The 15,996-nt window shown below is 38.1% G+C and overlaps 1 protein-coding gene across 1 annotated transcript in view; it reads left to right on the forward strand.

Annotated features, from left to right (window-relative positions):
• Nucleotides 1–2,111: 2,111 nt before the first annotated feature.
• Nucleotides 2,112–15,996, forward strand: part of piwil2 (piwi-like RNA-mediated gene silencing 2) — a 40,880-nt gene continuing 26,995 nt past the window's right edge. The window contains exons 1-3 of the mRNA XM_067439389.1: nt 2,112–2,261; nt 2,868–3,332; nt 7,698–7,797. Coding sequence (XP_067295490.1) covers nt 2,895–3,332; nt 7,698–7,797 — 538 coding nt within the window. The 5' untranslated portion in view covers nt 2,112–2,261; nt 2,868–2,894. The remainder of the gene's footprint in view (nt 2,262–2,867; nt 3,333–7,697; nt 7,798–15,996) is intronic.

Genomic DNA, 15,996 nt, shown 5'->3' on the forward strand with positions numbered 1-15,996 from the left:
TATATATATAATTTTTTTTTTTTTTTTTTTTTTTTTTTTTTTTTTTTTACCAGAACAGTTTTTGATCTTTATTGAATATACCAAAGAGACATTATCCTGAATTGCCCTTTTGTGGATCACCTTAATCTTACAATTCAAAATCATGTGGCAAAGTTAAGTTTCGTTAGTTTTGTTCTCTCTGTAGACATTTTAAATTATTAATTGAGATGTCTGTTGAGCTCAAAGACTTGTTTGCGGCTGCATAATAAAGCAGTGTTTACTCCATAGCTTGTCTTCACAATCAGGGTAAATTAAGAAGAAATGTGTCACATAATCCTCTAAAGGCAGCAGACAAAAAGACTTTTGGCAGGAGGCAGGTTTGACTTTCTATAATAATGGCAAAATTATGGATACAAATCGGCTATGCAAATGTATAATTAAAATATCGGCAAAATCAATCAAACTTTTCACAAATTAAGAAATCTGGTAAAAAATAGGCTGTTTACAAGTATGACTATAACTTTGTATTTATTTAGTACACTAAACTTAATTTGTCAAGATTTTCAGAATCTTTCTTCCTTATAAGCTGAATGTTACAGTAATTCTCCTGAAGAATAATCAGACATATTTTTGAGAGATAGGCCTGACGTCATGGAAAACAACAGATAAATCAGAATAGTTAGTAGATTATCTGACAAGTTATCTCTCTCCCGCACGGTGAAACAAATGGAATAGTGAGAGACATAGCCTATAAGACTGTGGCATCATCTGTTTTGTGAAATATTTTCTAGCTTTGACATGGTGAACTTTGTTCAGTAGTGGCAAGAAAATGTATTCTCATGCAGCAAAGTTTTACCAGAGTCCTTGAGGAAACGGGGTGAACACTTTGATGAACTATTCAAAGTATTCACTATTCAAAGTAGACTATTCCTTATGCCATTTTTTCTTTAAAAATGGAGTTCTATGCTGACTTTTAAAACATTTCATGCATATCCAGATTTTATTTTATTATTTAAAAGCTTACATTCTAAACCAAATCGATTACTTATTTCCTGAATTTAGTTTATTAAAAGAGTATGTTTCCTCATTAAAGGACACCAGGCATTAAAAGGTTAATGCTCCGCCTTTATTTTTATTTAATCTCTTGGGCCCAGCTCATTTTTGTTCTCTGTAGAGGACACTTGTATTTTATACATTTCTCTGATACCACACATGTCACTGTTTTAAGTGGTGTGTCTTAAAGAGGACATCATGGCCTTTCAGAGACACTAAATTTAGCAGTTTGTTCATGGCAACGTCCTTTCCTGTTTTTAAGAAATATCTGGCAATATCAGAAGCATTAGATTTATAACAGGAGGAGGTAGGATACGGAATACATTTCAAATAAACTGGAAAACGTTAAGTGGGCTAAGGGATTTTTGTTTGTAGTTTCTTTTCTTTGTTTCTTTCGTTTTTGTTTTAATATGTAGAAGTGTGCATACAAAAATAAGCATCAAACGTCCATAAACGTCTTTGTCATTTTATTTTATTTTAGCCTAATCAGAGATGAAGATTATGGAGATGAAGAAGAGCAAAATGCTTAACCTTAGACCTTCCTGCTAATAGCCTAGCCTATTACAGTGTGCCTTGTCTAAAGAGAATATAAAATAAAATGTTAATAAAAAGGGATTTGATTTCATGTCTGGCATGCTAAATGTTTGATGGGTCTGACCCATCATGCATCTCTGCAAACGACGACATAACCTCGAGCAACAAGAATCGGTTCTTCTGAATCTATTTTAAATTAACCATGGAGTAAGTTAAAGTGATGCCATACTTGACGTTTTTTCCTCTGCATTTAACCCATCCAAGTTAGTGCACAGATTAGGAGCAGCGAGTTGCGAGTAGGGGTTACACACACACACACACACACACACACACACACACACACACACACACACCATTCACTGCATGTCTTGCTCTTGGTCATTCGACCTCAGGAGTTTCGGTTCTTGGTTACCGACTTTCTAAACATTTGGCCACTGCCCTCCAGTTTGAGCATTCAACGATTTATTCGAGTCTTATAACTCAAAAGTGTCCCCGAATGTTAATTTGACTTAAGAATGATTGGTGAATCGTTTAACTGAATCGTTGGAAAGACTCTCGAATTGAATACTAAATTACTGAATCATTGTTCAGTTGAATCAGTTCAGTCTAACTTTACCTGGGCCGCTACAGTGCGAGCGGCTGAGCGAGCGAACAGTTGGTTCATTGTCTCACAGTTTAGAAATCGATATTATCAGGTACGTTTACGCAAATTGTACTATTTTATGCACGCGCCCGCCTGATTTGTTTATAGAAATCATCGAATATAATTGCTTTTTGTTAATGCGTTCATCATTCTGTCGAATAATCAGGCCAATTTTACTTCGCGCGCTGTCTAGTGTAAGTGTTAACGTTAGCCTTGACGTTCAACATAAAAATGCCCCAAAAGTACCATATTCACATAGCTAATGTATGTAACGTTACTTTGCTTGAATTTGCTAATCAAATTTTAAACGTGAAATAATCTCAGCTATTGTTTTAGATTCTGTCAGGCTGGCACGTGCTCATGTCGATAGGGATAACGTTGACGTTCACACGTTGTTTGCACACAAAAAAGACATTAGCCTCGCTTGCAACCATTGCATGTTTATTATATATTGGGTATAACTTACAAAAGCATGTTTCTGTTGTGCCGTAATCTTGCGCAGTGTTTTCACATTTTTAGATTAAATCGTACAGATGAACGCATTGAGATGCAAGTTGCTGAAATGATTTATTGCCTTAGATGTCTGCAGTGCTTTGACAATGTTTAAAATAGACAAGCCAAGAAACCTTCATTGATTTCTGTGCTTTGTTTTTGTCAGTTGCATTGAAGTGCACCCGAGCAAGAAATGGATCCAAAACGACCCTTTCCTGGTCCCCCAGGGGTCACCCGCATACCATGGCTGCAGCCAGCAGAAGATCAGGGTCAACTGCTAGACCAACCCCCATTGGGGCGAGCCAGAGGTCTTGTCCTGTCAACAGATGAACCTGTGCCTGGACGAGGTAGAGCCCTAAGTGTACCTGGAGAAACGCCTGTGCGATTTGGCAGAGGAGTAACTCAGTCTGTAAGTGAGCCTCTGGTCGGCATGGCTAGAGGAGTGCAATTAAAGATGGAAGAGGGAGGTTTTGGGCGCGGCAGAGGTTTTTTGCTGCCCTCTCCTGAGCCCACTGTTGGGATAGGTAGAGGGGCTGTTCTGGGACCAGTGCCTTCCCAGGACATTGAAAGATCAGATGTACAGGAAAAGATGCCTGAGCTGCAAGCAGAGGCGGCTCCAGTGATTACCAAGGTAAGTGGTGGGCATAATCAGGGTGCTGCACAATTTGGGCGAAACATTTTTTTAATTTATTGTATAACTGATATATTTAAAAAATCTGTTTTAAAATGCAAAAAAAAAAAAGTTTGCTGTGCTTGTTTGTAGGGTTGCACATTTTGGCCATTTTTTGTAATTGTATATTTCACTATTAATGGCAATGGCATTATATGTCATCAATGTCTTCTCTTTCTGTAATCTCACCTAGCTTTCCTCAGAGATGGTCAAGTCAAGTTGTTTGAGCATGATTACAAGATATAACTTTTTTTTTTAAATGCTGTATCCTAAACTGCTGATAATTAAGTTGTATAACAAATGCTGAAGTACATTTCTGGAGTGTTAACGATTAAAAAAAAACAAGAACCGTACCGAACCGTACCGAACCGTGAACTGTGCCACCCCTAATATGCACCTCATCTGTTGCAGTTTTCATCCATTTTATTTATTGTTTTTGGTCTTTTGTTCATTTATTGTAATGATGTACCGTGACTAGGGGTGTAACGGTTCACAAAATTCACGGTTCGGTTCGATACGATACACTGGTGTCACGGTTCGGTACGGTACGGTTTGGTATGTTTTAGATACAGCAAAAAGAAAAAATTGGCAGATAAATTACCTTTTTTATTATTCTTTTATTAAAACTAATAAAAGTTAAATTAGTTAAAAAAAATTTTTTTTTTAGATTGAACAATGATGGAGCTATACTTTACCCATCTTCTATATAGTTACAGGAATAAGACATTAGCTCTTTACATTAGTGTGTGCGGTGCGTGTTGCGTTGCGTGTGCGTTGCAGGAGCCCCACACCCTGTAGTGCTTTCACATATAGTTTGCAGTCCGCAACTGATCCGCTGTTGCATACCACAAACACAGCATTGATTCATTATTTTTTATTTAAAATCCAAAAGTTTTTACTGAACATGCCTCGTCAGAATTCCAATTCTCTCTGTTTACTCTTTAATAGAAGTCAGGTTACGTAGCCTACTACATTTAAACAACATTTTATTAAATTCATTTATTCATATTTATATACTTTAGATTTAGCTCACACAAGTGGCAAAATATTTAAACATAGTTTATAGCCTTAAATCACAAACATTTTAAATTAGAAACTTACAATAGTCTATTCAAAAACAGCCGACTCTCGTCTTTTCTTTAGTTTTTACACCCTTTTAAAAGAAATCCTGCAGGTCAAAAAGAACTTTGCTTTTCACCTCCAAAGTACGAGTGCTATCCATTATGGCACTTTTTTTACCTAGCTAAATGCCAGGTAAGGTGTCGTTTTGTTGCTTTACTTGAGGAAAAAAAAAGCCATGTGTTGACTTTGAAACAAGAGTATATTTTAAATGATATGCATCTGTGGTGAAATTACTAGATTTTCTCGTCAGTACATGTTTATTTTAATTCGAACAATGTTCTACCACTTTAATGTAGCAACGCAGCGCAGCAAAAAATAGACTCGGTACGAAAACGATCCGTGCACTGCTGCAGACGCAACGCACCTGGGACGGACTGACGGACCGCATCCGCGTGCAGTGTGAACGCTGTCATCCGTTAACATGGGTACGGGAAAAAATACGCACCGCACACACACTGCAGACGGAGTGTGTGTGAAACGGGCGTTAGGTCTCATATCCGCGGCTATAAATGGACCACTCGCCGCGGTGATGTCTTTTTCCATTTGAATAAGTTGGAAATGTCGGTCTAAATGCTGCGGGGATAGTTTGTGGGATTGTTTGTGGCTGTTTCTCCTGTTTATCGTCTTGTTGTCGGCGTAAATGAGTTGATTGACATGACATGAATTATTCCCGCTGCTGTAACGTTACCATCAGCAAATGCGACATACCGTTGTTTTTTAATCCATCACTCTTGCCAACACCATCATAGCTTACAAAGAATCCAAAGTTCACCCAAACACCAGACCTGTTGGTTATTGGAGGATCTTCTATTTCTGGTTTGTTAAACGCAATAGCCATTTTGCCACGAGCATTCAGCGCGTAGCCTACTGAGTAAGCGAGCACCTGACTGAGCAGCCTAAAACATATTTGGTGTTTTTTTTCTTTCTTTGACTTCGGCGGTGTCAGGGGCATTGTCGTTTTGGTTATTGGGCTACCTTGTTGAATGCATATTATTATATTTCACACACTTTTTTATTTTCCAAATCTTAATTAATTAGTTCAAGAACCGTTCGGTACATAATGCGTACCGCGTACCGAACCGAAAGCCTCGTACCGAACGGTTCAATACGAATACGCGTATCGTTACACCCCTAACCGTGACGGATTGCCTTGATCATCTAAAATCAACTCGGTGATGAAATGGCGCTACTCAAAGTCAAAGCAAAAACATAATTTAAAGCAGCACTCCTTAGTGAAAGCGGAAACATAATTTAAATCTGGATCACATTTAGTTTTATTATTATGATTGTTCAAAGCATTTTAGATGGTTTATTCTTATGTGTATAGTGCATTAATAGCTGGAGAGGCAGGACGCTATGAGCACCAGGAGTGATAGCCTAATGCCTGTATTAGAAGCACGAGTATTGCGTTAGGGGAAAATAATGAAAGTTTACAGAGTTTCAGTGACAGTAATACATTTATATCCGTTTTGCGGCGATACATTTATGTGCCCGAGTGTAAATGAAATTGTCAGTAACATTACAACCGGTTATGGTCTATTACTGAACCGATACCGAATCGCCCTCGTCTGGAACGCGATGCATCGAAGAAAAAAATTAATTTCGACACCCCTACTGTCCTCCAGCTGCATTTCGCGCCAAAGCAGTGACGCCACGTGCAAACAACCTGATCAAGAAAAATTATACAATGACAATTTTATTTTACATTACAAAATACAACTGTATGGTCTTAAAGGGGGGGGTGAAACACTCAGTTTCAGTCAATCTCATGTCAATCTTGAGTACCTATAGAGTAGTATTGCATCCTTCATATCTCCGAAAAGTCTTTAGTTTTATCATATTTATAAAAGAAATATGGGCTGTACCGAGTCTTTCCGGAAAAAACCGAGCGCCTGGAGGCGTATCGTGTGGGCGGAGCTAAAGAATGACAAGCGCGCAAAGCGGTGACGTCCTCAAGCGTGGAGAAACCCATCTATCTCAGCTAATACAGATAATGATCCACAATCAAATCTGAGGCTGAAATAAATTGAACAGGAGAAACGGCAACATCAGGATGTCCGTCTCTGTGGTATGTACTGTATTTAGGGGCCTTTGTGTGCAGTTTATGAGGACATGATTCGGTTTATGGACTATTGTATGTGACTAGACCTTAGAGGTAGCAAGCAAAACGGTTTTGCACGTCAGAGTCAGAATAGTGTAACGTTATACAGAACAACAATGGAGTAACCGTTAGCGCATTTGAATGACGAAGCACGCGATCGTATCGTTTACTGATGTTTACTCATGCGCCGGTAGCCAATAGCAGAGACATTTGAAGTTGATTTACTCACCGGCATCTTCCAAAGCAGGACCGCTCTGTCAAAAACACACTTCTTTGGTATGATTTGGTGAAGTCCTGTGACAGCAGTGACCGTGGAAATCCACTTTGCACCGCGACTGAAGCGATGCCTTGAAGCTTCCCGTCATTTCTGCGTTCAAATCGGTTCAAATGCAGCGCTGCCTTCCCGGAATGCTGTGCTGAAGCGTTGAAGTCGCTCGACGTCACCCATAGGAATAAAGTGGAGCGCGGCGCGTCATAAGTGTTCACGGACGACTGGATCTGCACCGGAGAGACTGTTTGCAGCGTGCATTTCCTCTCTCTCCCTCTAGTCACGCGCGCGCGCACCCTACCGGGAGAAGAGCCCGTACAGCCCATACAAGGACCTTCCGCTCTATTTAACGTCAAGTTGACCCATACTCGAAAAAAACTCGCCGAAACTTGTGAGAAACCGGAAGGAGTATTTTTAACACAGAAATACTCCATCAAACGTCCAACATTAGTTTTTGAAACTTTGTCTATGTTTAGGATGGGAATCCAAGTCTTTAAAGGTGTAAAAAGCTCAGTATGCATGAAACAGCATTTCACCCCCCCTTTAATTATCAAACCTTTATGTTGACAGAACTTGATGGACTCCCTGCAGATTTCTTTTGTTTATAAGCGCATTACAAGCATTCCCAAATTCCAAATTTAATTATCGCACTAAGCCATATCACAATTTCGGTTATTGAGTAATTGTTATTTAACTTTTTTTTTTTTTTTTAGAATTAACATTTGTGTCATCAAAGCACAGGAAATTAATGTGTCTTTTTATATATCTTCCTGATAAACACATTTGATTTGATAATAGATTTGTGCATTAAGTCTCAGGCTTGGCTTCCTTTAAGGTTGATGCTTCTGGGACGACAGGATCATCACTTGTGTCCATGTTCAGGGGTCTGGGCATTGAGCCAGGAAAGACGTGGGGCAGAGGAGCAGCACCTATTGGTACGTGAAAAAACAGAAAGAAAAGTTTTCTTTTTCTTTTATTGTGTCTTAATATTTTCAGAAATGACTTTTAAATGAGTAGTTCACCCCCAAAATTAAAGTCCTGTCATAATTTACTTGCTCTTTTTGTTGGACATTATTTCTTTCACGGGAAACAAAATTAATTGTTTAAAGGGAAACTAAACCCCTGTTCACACGGGAGCAGGAGCAGCGTGGGAGTGTCAAGCAGGAGCGTCGCGTGAGCAGCAGTGAAGCGGGGCTTTCGGCGGCGATCCTATTTTTGCTGCGCTGCTGACGCTCCTGACACTCAATTAAAGTGAAAGCACACTTTTAATGGACAAAATAAAAATGATTTCACTCAAAAAAAATGCTTAAAATGCAAGAAGCATGTGTAGTGTAGCCTTTTTTAACAATAACTGGAGTATGTCAAAAAAGAAAACGAAGAATAAAACATATCTGTAGAAGATTTACCCATTTAAACTTGTTTTAATTATTCAGTTTTGGGTGAAAGTATGGTTATGATTATAAAAAATAAAGTAAACGAGCCAGAAAATATGATAAACTTTCTTTTAGTTTAGCAGGCCTATGTAACACTCAGACAGACAGGTAGCCTATATAGGCTATAGGCTCTAGCAGCTGCAGTAACAGTGTAAAGTGAAAGCACACTTTTGATGTACAAAATATAATATCACACAAAAAGCGCTCAAAATGCACACAAGAAGCACGTATAGTGTTTTAACAATAATAACTGGAGTATGTCATTAAAGAAAACAAAGAATAAAAAATATCTGTAGAAGATTTACCTTTAAAGTATGGTTATGATTATAAAAACTTAAGTAAACTAGCCAGAAAATATGATAAACTTTCTTTTAGTTTAGTATGTAATACTCAGACAGCTATAGGCTCTAGCATTGCGGGAGCCTACTGTGACGCTGCACCAACGCTTCTAGTGTGTGAATACACTCGCGCGTCTGCAGCTGCAGTTAAGTAGTAGTAGTTAAGCTGACGTGCTGCTCATGCACTGCTCACGCTTGCGGTGTGAAACAGCCGTAACTCCACCCACTGGCAATATTTGAAAAAATTGCTGGAAGAGGCAGAGACAGAGGCGACGATGTTGATAAAAACATCATCAAAGTAGTCCATATGTGACAACAGTTGGTTAATTAGAATCTCTTGAAGCATCGAAAATACATTTTGGTCCAAAAATAACAAAAACTAATTCAGCATTGTCTTCTCTTCCTTGTGTTCAAACCTCAAATAAAGATCATTGATCGATTCACTGATTCACAACCGTTTGAATCTTTATTTGAGGTTTGAGGACATCCTGTTGTGGACATCCCGTCCTGGTAAAAAAACATTCTGGGAGTTGGCACAACACCCAATTATACATACTATTATATTAATTCGCATAGTATTCATGCGAAGTGACAAAAAAAGAGGTGAGGATCTCAATATTGGATCTCCAATATTAGGGGTGGGACAAAAAAACGATATGCCGATTTATCGTGATATTTCCGCCCGCAAGACGTTATCGATATATTTTTTGTATACATAGGCCTACCCGCAGCTGCATTCAGTCGCTTCCGTGTTTATCTAAGCGCAGGGCTCCAGACTGTAGCCGAATATACAGGGAGTGCAGAATTATTAGGCAAGTTGTATTTTTGAGGATTTATTTTATTATTGAACAACAACCATGTTCTCAATGAACACAAAAAACAAAGCTGAATATTTTTGGAAGTTTTTAGTTTTAGCTATTTTAGGGGGATATCTGTGTGTGCTATTACTGTGCATAATTATTAGGCAACTTAACAAAAAACTAATTTATACCCATTTCAATTATTTATTTTTACCAGTGAAACCAATATAACATCTCAACATTCACAAATATACATTTCTGACATTCAAAAACCAAACAAAAACAAATCAGTGACCAATATAGCCACCTTTCTTTGCAAGGACACTCAAAAGCCTGCCATCCATGGATTCTGTCAGTGTTTTGATCTGTTCACCATCAACATTGCGTGCAGCAGCAACCACAGCCTCCCAGACACTGTTCAGAGAGGTGTACTGTTTTCCCTCCTTGTAAATCGCACATTTGGTGATGGACCACAGGTTCTCAATGGGGTTCAGATCAGGTGAACAAGGAGGCCATATCATTAGATTTTCTTCTTTTATACCCTTTCTTGCCAGCCACGCTGTGGAGTACTTGGACGCGTGTGATGGAGCATTGTCCTGCATGAAAATCATGTTTTTCTTGAAGGATGCAGACTTCTTTTTGTACCACTGCTTGAAGAAGGTGTCTTCCAGAAACTGGCAGTAGGACTGGGAGTTGAGCTTGACTCCATCCTCAACCCGAAAAGGCCCCACAAGCTCATCTTTGATGATACCAGCCCAAACCAGTACTCCACCTCCACCTTGCTGGCGTCTGAGTCGGACTGGAGCTCTCTGCCCTTTACCAATCCAGCCACGGGCCCATCCATCTGGCCCATCAAGACTCACTCTCATTTCATCAGTCCATAAAACCTTAGAAAAATCAGTTTTGAGATATTTCTTGGCCCAGTCTTGACGTTTCAGCTTGTGTCTTGTTCAGTGGTGGTCGACTTTCTGCCTTTCTTACCATGACCATGTCTCTGAGTATTGCACACCTTGTGCTTTTGGGCACTCCAGTGATGTTGCAGCTCTGAAATATGGCCAAACTGGTGGCAAGTGACATCTTGGCAGCTGCACGCTTGACTTTTCTCAGTTCACGGGCAGTTATTTTGCGCCTTGGTTTTTCCACACGCTTCTTGCGACCCTGTTGACTATTTTGAATGAAACGCTTGATTGTTCGATGATCACGCTTCAGAAGCTTGGCTATTTTAAGACTGCTGCATCCCTCTGCAATATATCTCACTATTTTTGACTTTTCTGAGCCTGTCAAGTCCTTCTTTTGACCCATTTTGCCAAAGGAAAGGAAGTTGCCTAATAATTATGCACACCTGATATAGGGTGTTGATGTCATTAGACCACACCCCTTCTCATTACATCACCTAATATGCTTAATTGGTAGTAGGCTTTCCAGCCTATACAGCTTGGAGTAAGACAACATGCATAACGAGGATGATGTGGTCAAAATATTCATTTGCCTAATAATTCTGCACTCCCTATATGCGAGTGTATGTGAATATCAAACTACAAAATTCTATTGAAATATTACGCAAGCGCGCGCACAAACACTCACTCTCACTCGCTGTCTTTTTAGCCTGAAAAGCACTTGTGTGTGTGTGCGCGCAGCGCCATAGACAATGAAAGATCAGCACCCGTCATTTAGAGACGCAGAACATGCAGGAGTTCAGTAATATTTAAATAGTATTTTAGTCTGCTGTGTCACTATATGAGGACACGAACACATAAACCATCTCTTCATGAGATTTTACCTTTTCATTTGAGAAAGCTGTCATATGAACACAGACACTCAACGTTCTTCACGGCAACCCATCAAAATAAAAGTTCGGTTTAACGTAAAGAAATTAGAAATATATTAGGCTACTGTTGTACGGTAGATTTAGCTATGTCTCTATGTAATAATAATATGCCTCTAATAATAATAAGTATGCGTAGATTGTTGCTGATCCTTTAATAAACAATGTTTACTATTAAACAGCATACAGTCTTAAGTTTTAATGTTTATGTTGTGGAAATTGCAGTAAATTACAATAGACAACTTCTCACGTTGAGCATTTTATGAAGAAGAAAAATCTAAACCAAAATGGGTTCGCGACCCATGAACAGTCATAAGGAAACACGCTAAGAATAAAGTGCTGCATTTATAATCAACAGTGTATAAAATTACGTTTAACAACAAAGGTGAATTAGGTCACATTTACCATGTTATATTTAATTAATACATAGTATCATCATAAATCATCATATCATTGATTGATCATTATCATCATAAGTAATAAACTTTATGGTACTGGTACCGAATTTTGGTATTGTGACATCCCTAATTACTACTAGTATTAAATTACTACTAATAGTAATATAAATTTAAGATGTTGCTGATATGATTATTTGTAGCAGCAACTTAGCAGAGTTTTGACCTTTCTTTACTATAAATCATTTAGTCACAAAACTTTACTCTCTAGCAAATAAGCATTTTTCAAGCATATGTCTGATAGCTGTATATGTACTTATTGTACATTGTTGCTATTTAAAAAAAAAGTGAACTGTTAATAAATTAAATACATGATCATATGACTTTTTGGCAACAAAAAAAATCATTTACAGAATTATATCGTGGATGATTTTCTTGCAATATATCGTCTGTCACAGATGGTATCGTGATACATCGTCATCGTGATACAAAATATTGTGATAGTATCGTATCGTGAGTTATCCTGTGATTCCCACCCGTATAAAATATGCATAAATATCAAAACGAGAATCGGCAGCAGCCGACTGGCATATAAGCATAATAAAAACAGCAACTTAAAATGTCCCAGGCTCTCTGCTCCGCCTTGCCTCATTTAATAAGCTCATCCATGTACATCATTTGTGCCCGAGTCCTGTCAGATTGCTTTCCATCAGCTATGGAGGTAAAGATGAAAAGTTCCATGATTCCACACTCATTCATGTCATGCAACAGCTTTGTTATTGCTTTTAATAAGCGACCTCTAGCGGAAAAAAAACTTTAAACATCTGTTTTAACAATATTACAGTTTGATATTACAGTGTTTTTTGATTAAATAAATGCGGCCTTGAGCATAAGGCCGTGTGTCCACCAAAGCGTTTTTAGCCGGCTGAAAACGCTAGGCGATCTGCTGAAAACGCCTCGCTGTGAGCGCTTGAGAGCGTTTTGGCAGGCAGCGTTTTTTTTCTTCAGTTGAGACTCTTTGCTTGTTATGATACGGAAAATCCGAGGAAGTCTTACTAATTTCACAGGTAGTTTGTTTCTGTATTGATTCTATAAAAAAACTGCAGGTCCAATGTAAAGTATTTGCTCTGGCTTTTGTTTTAAATCATTTTTTTGTGTTATTATTGCTTGTTTTTATCTGATGACGATACGCAGAATGTGGCGGTTGGTCTGTGTAGTATTAGTCCCGCCCCTCCTCCACTGTGATTGGACAGCTGAGTGAAGAGTAACAGTGATGAGCGCTGCGTTTTACTCAAAGTTGAACATTCTTCAACTTTCGGCGACCAGTAAAAAATGCTTAGCGCTCAGCGCTTAGGCGTGAAATACTCGCTCAGTGCCTCGTTGCGCTCCAGGCGTTCTTACAACGCGGCGCTCTCATTGAAAACAATTGAAAACGCCAGCCAGCAGCGTGAAAAAACGCTTTGGTGGACACACGGCCTAAGAGTATCAAAAACAGTAAACACTTGACTTGAACAATAATATACATTACGTTGTGATGTTTAAGCATTCATTCAGGCTGAGATGCAACACTTGTTTTTTTTTAAAAGATGCATGCTGGCACCATAAAAAGCAGGGCCTACACTGTACATTATAAATGCAATACATCTGAATCAACCCTTCTGTATACTGTATTTAATCAAACTACCTGTTTCATTATTCATCTCAGCGCTAGGTTGATTGGAGAGTGGGCATTAAATTGTGCTCCATCATTCTTGTATCCTTGGCAACACCAACAATGTTAAATAGTCATCCCTTAGACTTGTAATTTACTGCTCAAGACAGCAGGAAGGTCAAGTAGCTAATAATGAAAACAAACTTAATCTGCATTGTAAATACAAATGATGAAAGTAAGCCCATTAAGCCTGTATTTAAGAGCTTTTTTTCTTTGTAAGAACTTAAATAGTGCTTGAAATAGTCCTTGGCTTTTGAATCAGTGACCTTCCTAAGTTTTTGCCTTGCGCACAACTCTTGGGGAACCTCTGTCGCACTTCACAGCAGACTGACTTACCGTATTACCATATGCCTCATTATCACAGTGTTTCTTATGTTCATAATGCAACGGTTCTGGAATTAAACAAGCTGTCAATCAGCAGATGTACCCACTTGATTTATCTGGCAGTGCATGTCAGATATCAATATGTCAGTACAAAAAAAATAAGACACAAACAATTCTGAAACTAATTAAACTTGGGTTCAGTTACTCTAGTTCATGTGGAGTTTCCTCCACTGAGGGCAAATGCTGAAAACACTAAAAGCGTCACATGCATGTATGTGAAGTAGATGAAACTCACCATTCATTCACACAAAGACATGCAAAATATGCTGACTTTATATTTCAGTGGCAGTCTTTTTGCGGTTTAATATTCACAGACAGTTAGGGTTGGGCATCGTTTTGATTTGAACGATTCTGATTCCGATTCTTACTTGCGGTTCTTTTCGATTCTCGATTCCGATTCTTTGAGGGGTGGAGTCAAAACATCTCACATCGATATTCAATGCTATTTTCGAATCCACGGGGAGGAAAACGCTGCATATACTGTCAATTAGATATTTTTTATTAAAAAAAAAAAATTTTGTCCGTTATCAAAAATTTCTTCTGAAGAGATCACTTTATATGATAAAGTTTTAAAGCTTTTTCTCATATATAAACATTGATCAATTACTATTAAAATTCTCACAAATATTAGCTAACTCAGTGTATTTTTTACAACTGGGTAATTGTGTTGCAACAGCTTACACACAGCACAAGTAAGCTTGATTTCGAATGGTAAATTGAATTAAAAAAGACGAATAAACAGTAATAAAATAAGAGCAACTAAACAGATTACAAACAATAGCACAAATAAATGCAATAGAATACAAGATACAGATGAAAAAGACTGCTTCATTTTTTCAGGTAGGTCTAACATTCAGGTAAGAAACTGAATAAAAAACGCAAAGTAGGCTAATTAAATTTAAAATAACATTGGATAATGTTTTTTGTAAAAAATTAAATAGCTTCATATGAAACCATTAATGTTACGCAAGTTGATCAGTCAAGAGCAGTGTGATCGTTTTTGTCTTTTTGTAGTTTGACTTTGAATAACTGCTGTCCCTTTAAGAACTGCCGCACTCATGGATCCTGAACACTGTTCCTGTTACTCATTCTTCATTTCTTCCTGAACTGTTTATGACTGATTACATTAATACCAGGGATGGAAATTAGCACCCGCCACCAGCCAAATGCGGGTGATTTTGCGTTGTGGCGGGTAAACTCGCTTCACCTACCGGCCACCGTGGCGGGTAAATAAAAATAGCATACTATTTCCCCTCTTTATAAACTGTGTTCAGTGAATGCGAGTGCGGCCGCACTATGTATGTCCGAATATGACCAGTCGTTTTCGCCGTCATTACCCGGATGTAGTGCCAGAAGACGCGAATAATAACCATAATAACTCGCGCGCACTGAGAGAAGATCCGTCACTGTCATCCGGAAGCGCGCACCCGTCTCACAGCGCGCAAATATTGAGTTATCTTTCAAGTCTTGTGCTTAAACGGACAAACTCACACAAAAAGTATGCCAACATGTTCATCTTGATGAGAATTCTAGCAGACATAGTCTGAATATGCCTTAAGTGAACTTTATACAGTCGTGAAAGATGACGCATATCCCTCTATTAGGTCTTAAAGGGGCAGTAGCTTTTACTGCTATGTTTAATGTCAAACAAACGATAAGGACATCACTCACTGCTCTTGATTGAATAGCTTTTGTAAGTTTAATAAGGAATAATCTTTCATTTAAACAGTTAAATATGCAGTTATTTTACATTTGATTACTTTATTACATTTCTGTAGGCTAGTAGACCTGTACATTATTATTTAATGTACACATGAGTGAGATCAAGTTAAACATTTTACTTTGAATTTTATTTTATACTGTTTGATGTTGCAATGTGCTAAATAAATATTTGCATAATTTGTAATTGATTTATTATTTGAAACTTTAATATTAATTAATGCAATTGCAATGCCTTGATTTTTAGTAAAGTTACTCAGTCATAGCATTAGCCATAAATGCAATGGATAATTGGCATAATTTCTTTTAGTGCTTCGGTTTCAGCCAATAATTTTTATTTCGATGCATCCCTACTGACAATGTTCTGCTCGGTATGTCGTCAACACGCTTCAGAAGATGCCAAAACTAGTAGTTTCATTGTTGGTACTAAAAACCTAAAACTGGAAGCCATAAAAGAATCATCCAAATGCCACATCCAGGTTAAAAAAAAAGAGAGAGAACATAGAGCCCTACTCATTTAATGAAATGT

Source organism: Pseudorasbora parva, chromosome 3 (genome assembly GCF_024679245.1).
Source record: "Pseudorasbora parva isolate DD20220531a chromosome 3, ASM2467924v1, whole genome shotgun sequence".
Classification (NCBI taxonomy): Eukaryota; Metazoa; Chordata; class Actinopteri; order Cypriniformes; family Gobionidae; genus Pseudorasbora; species Pseudorasbora parva.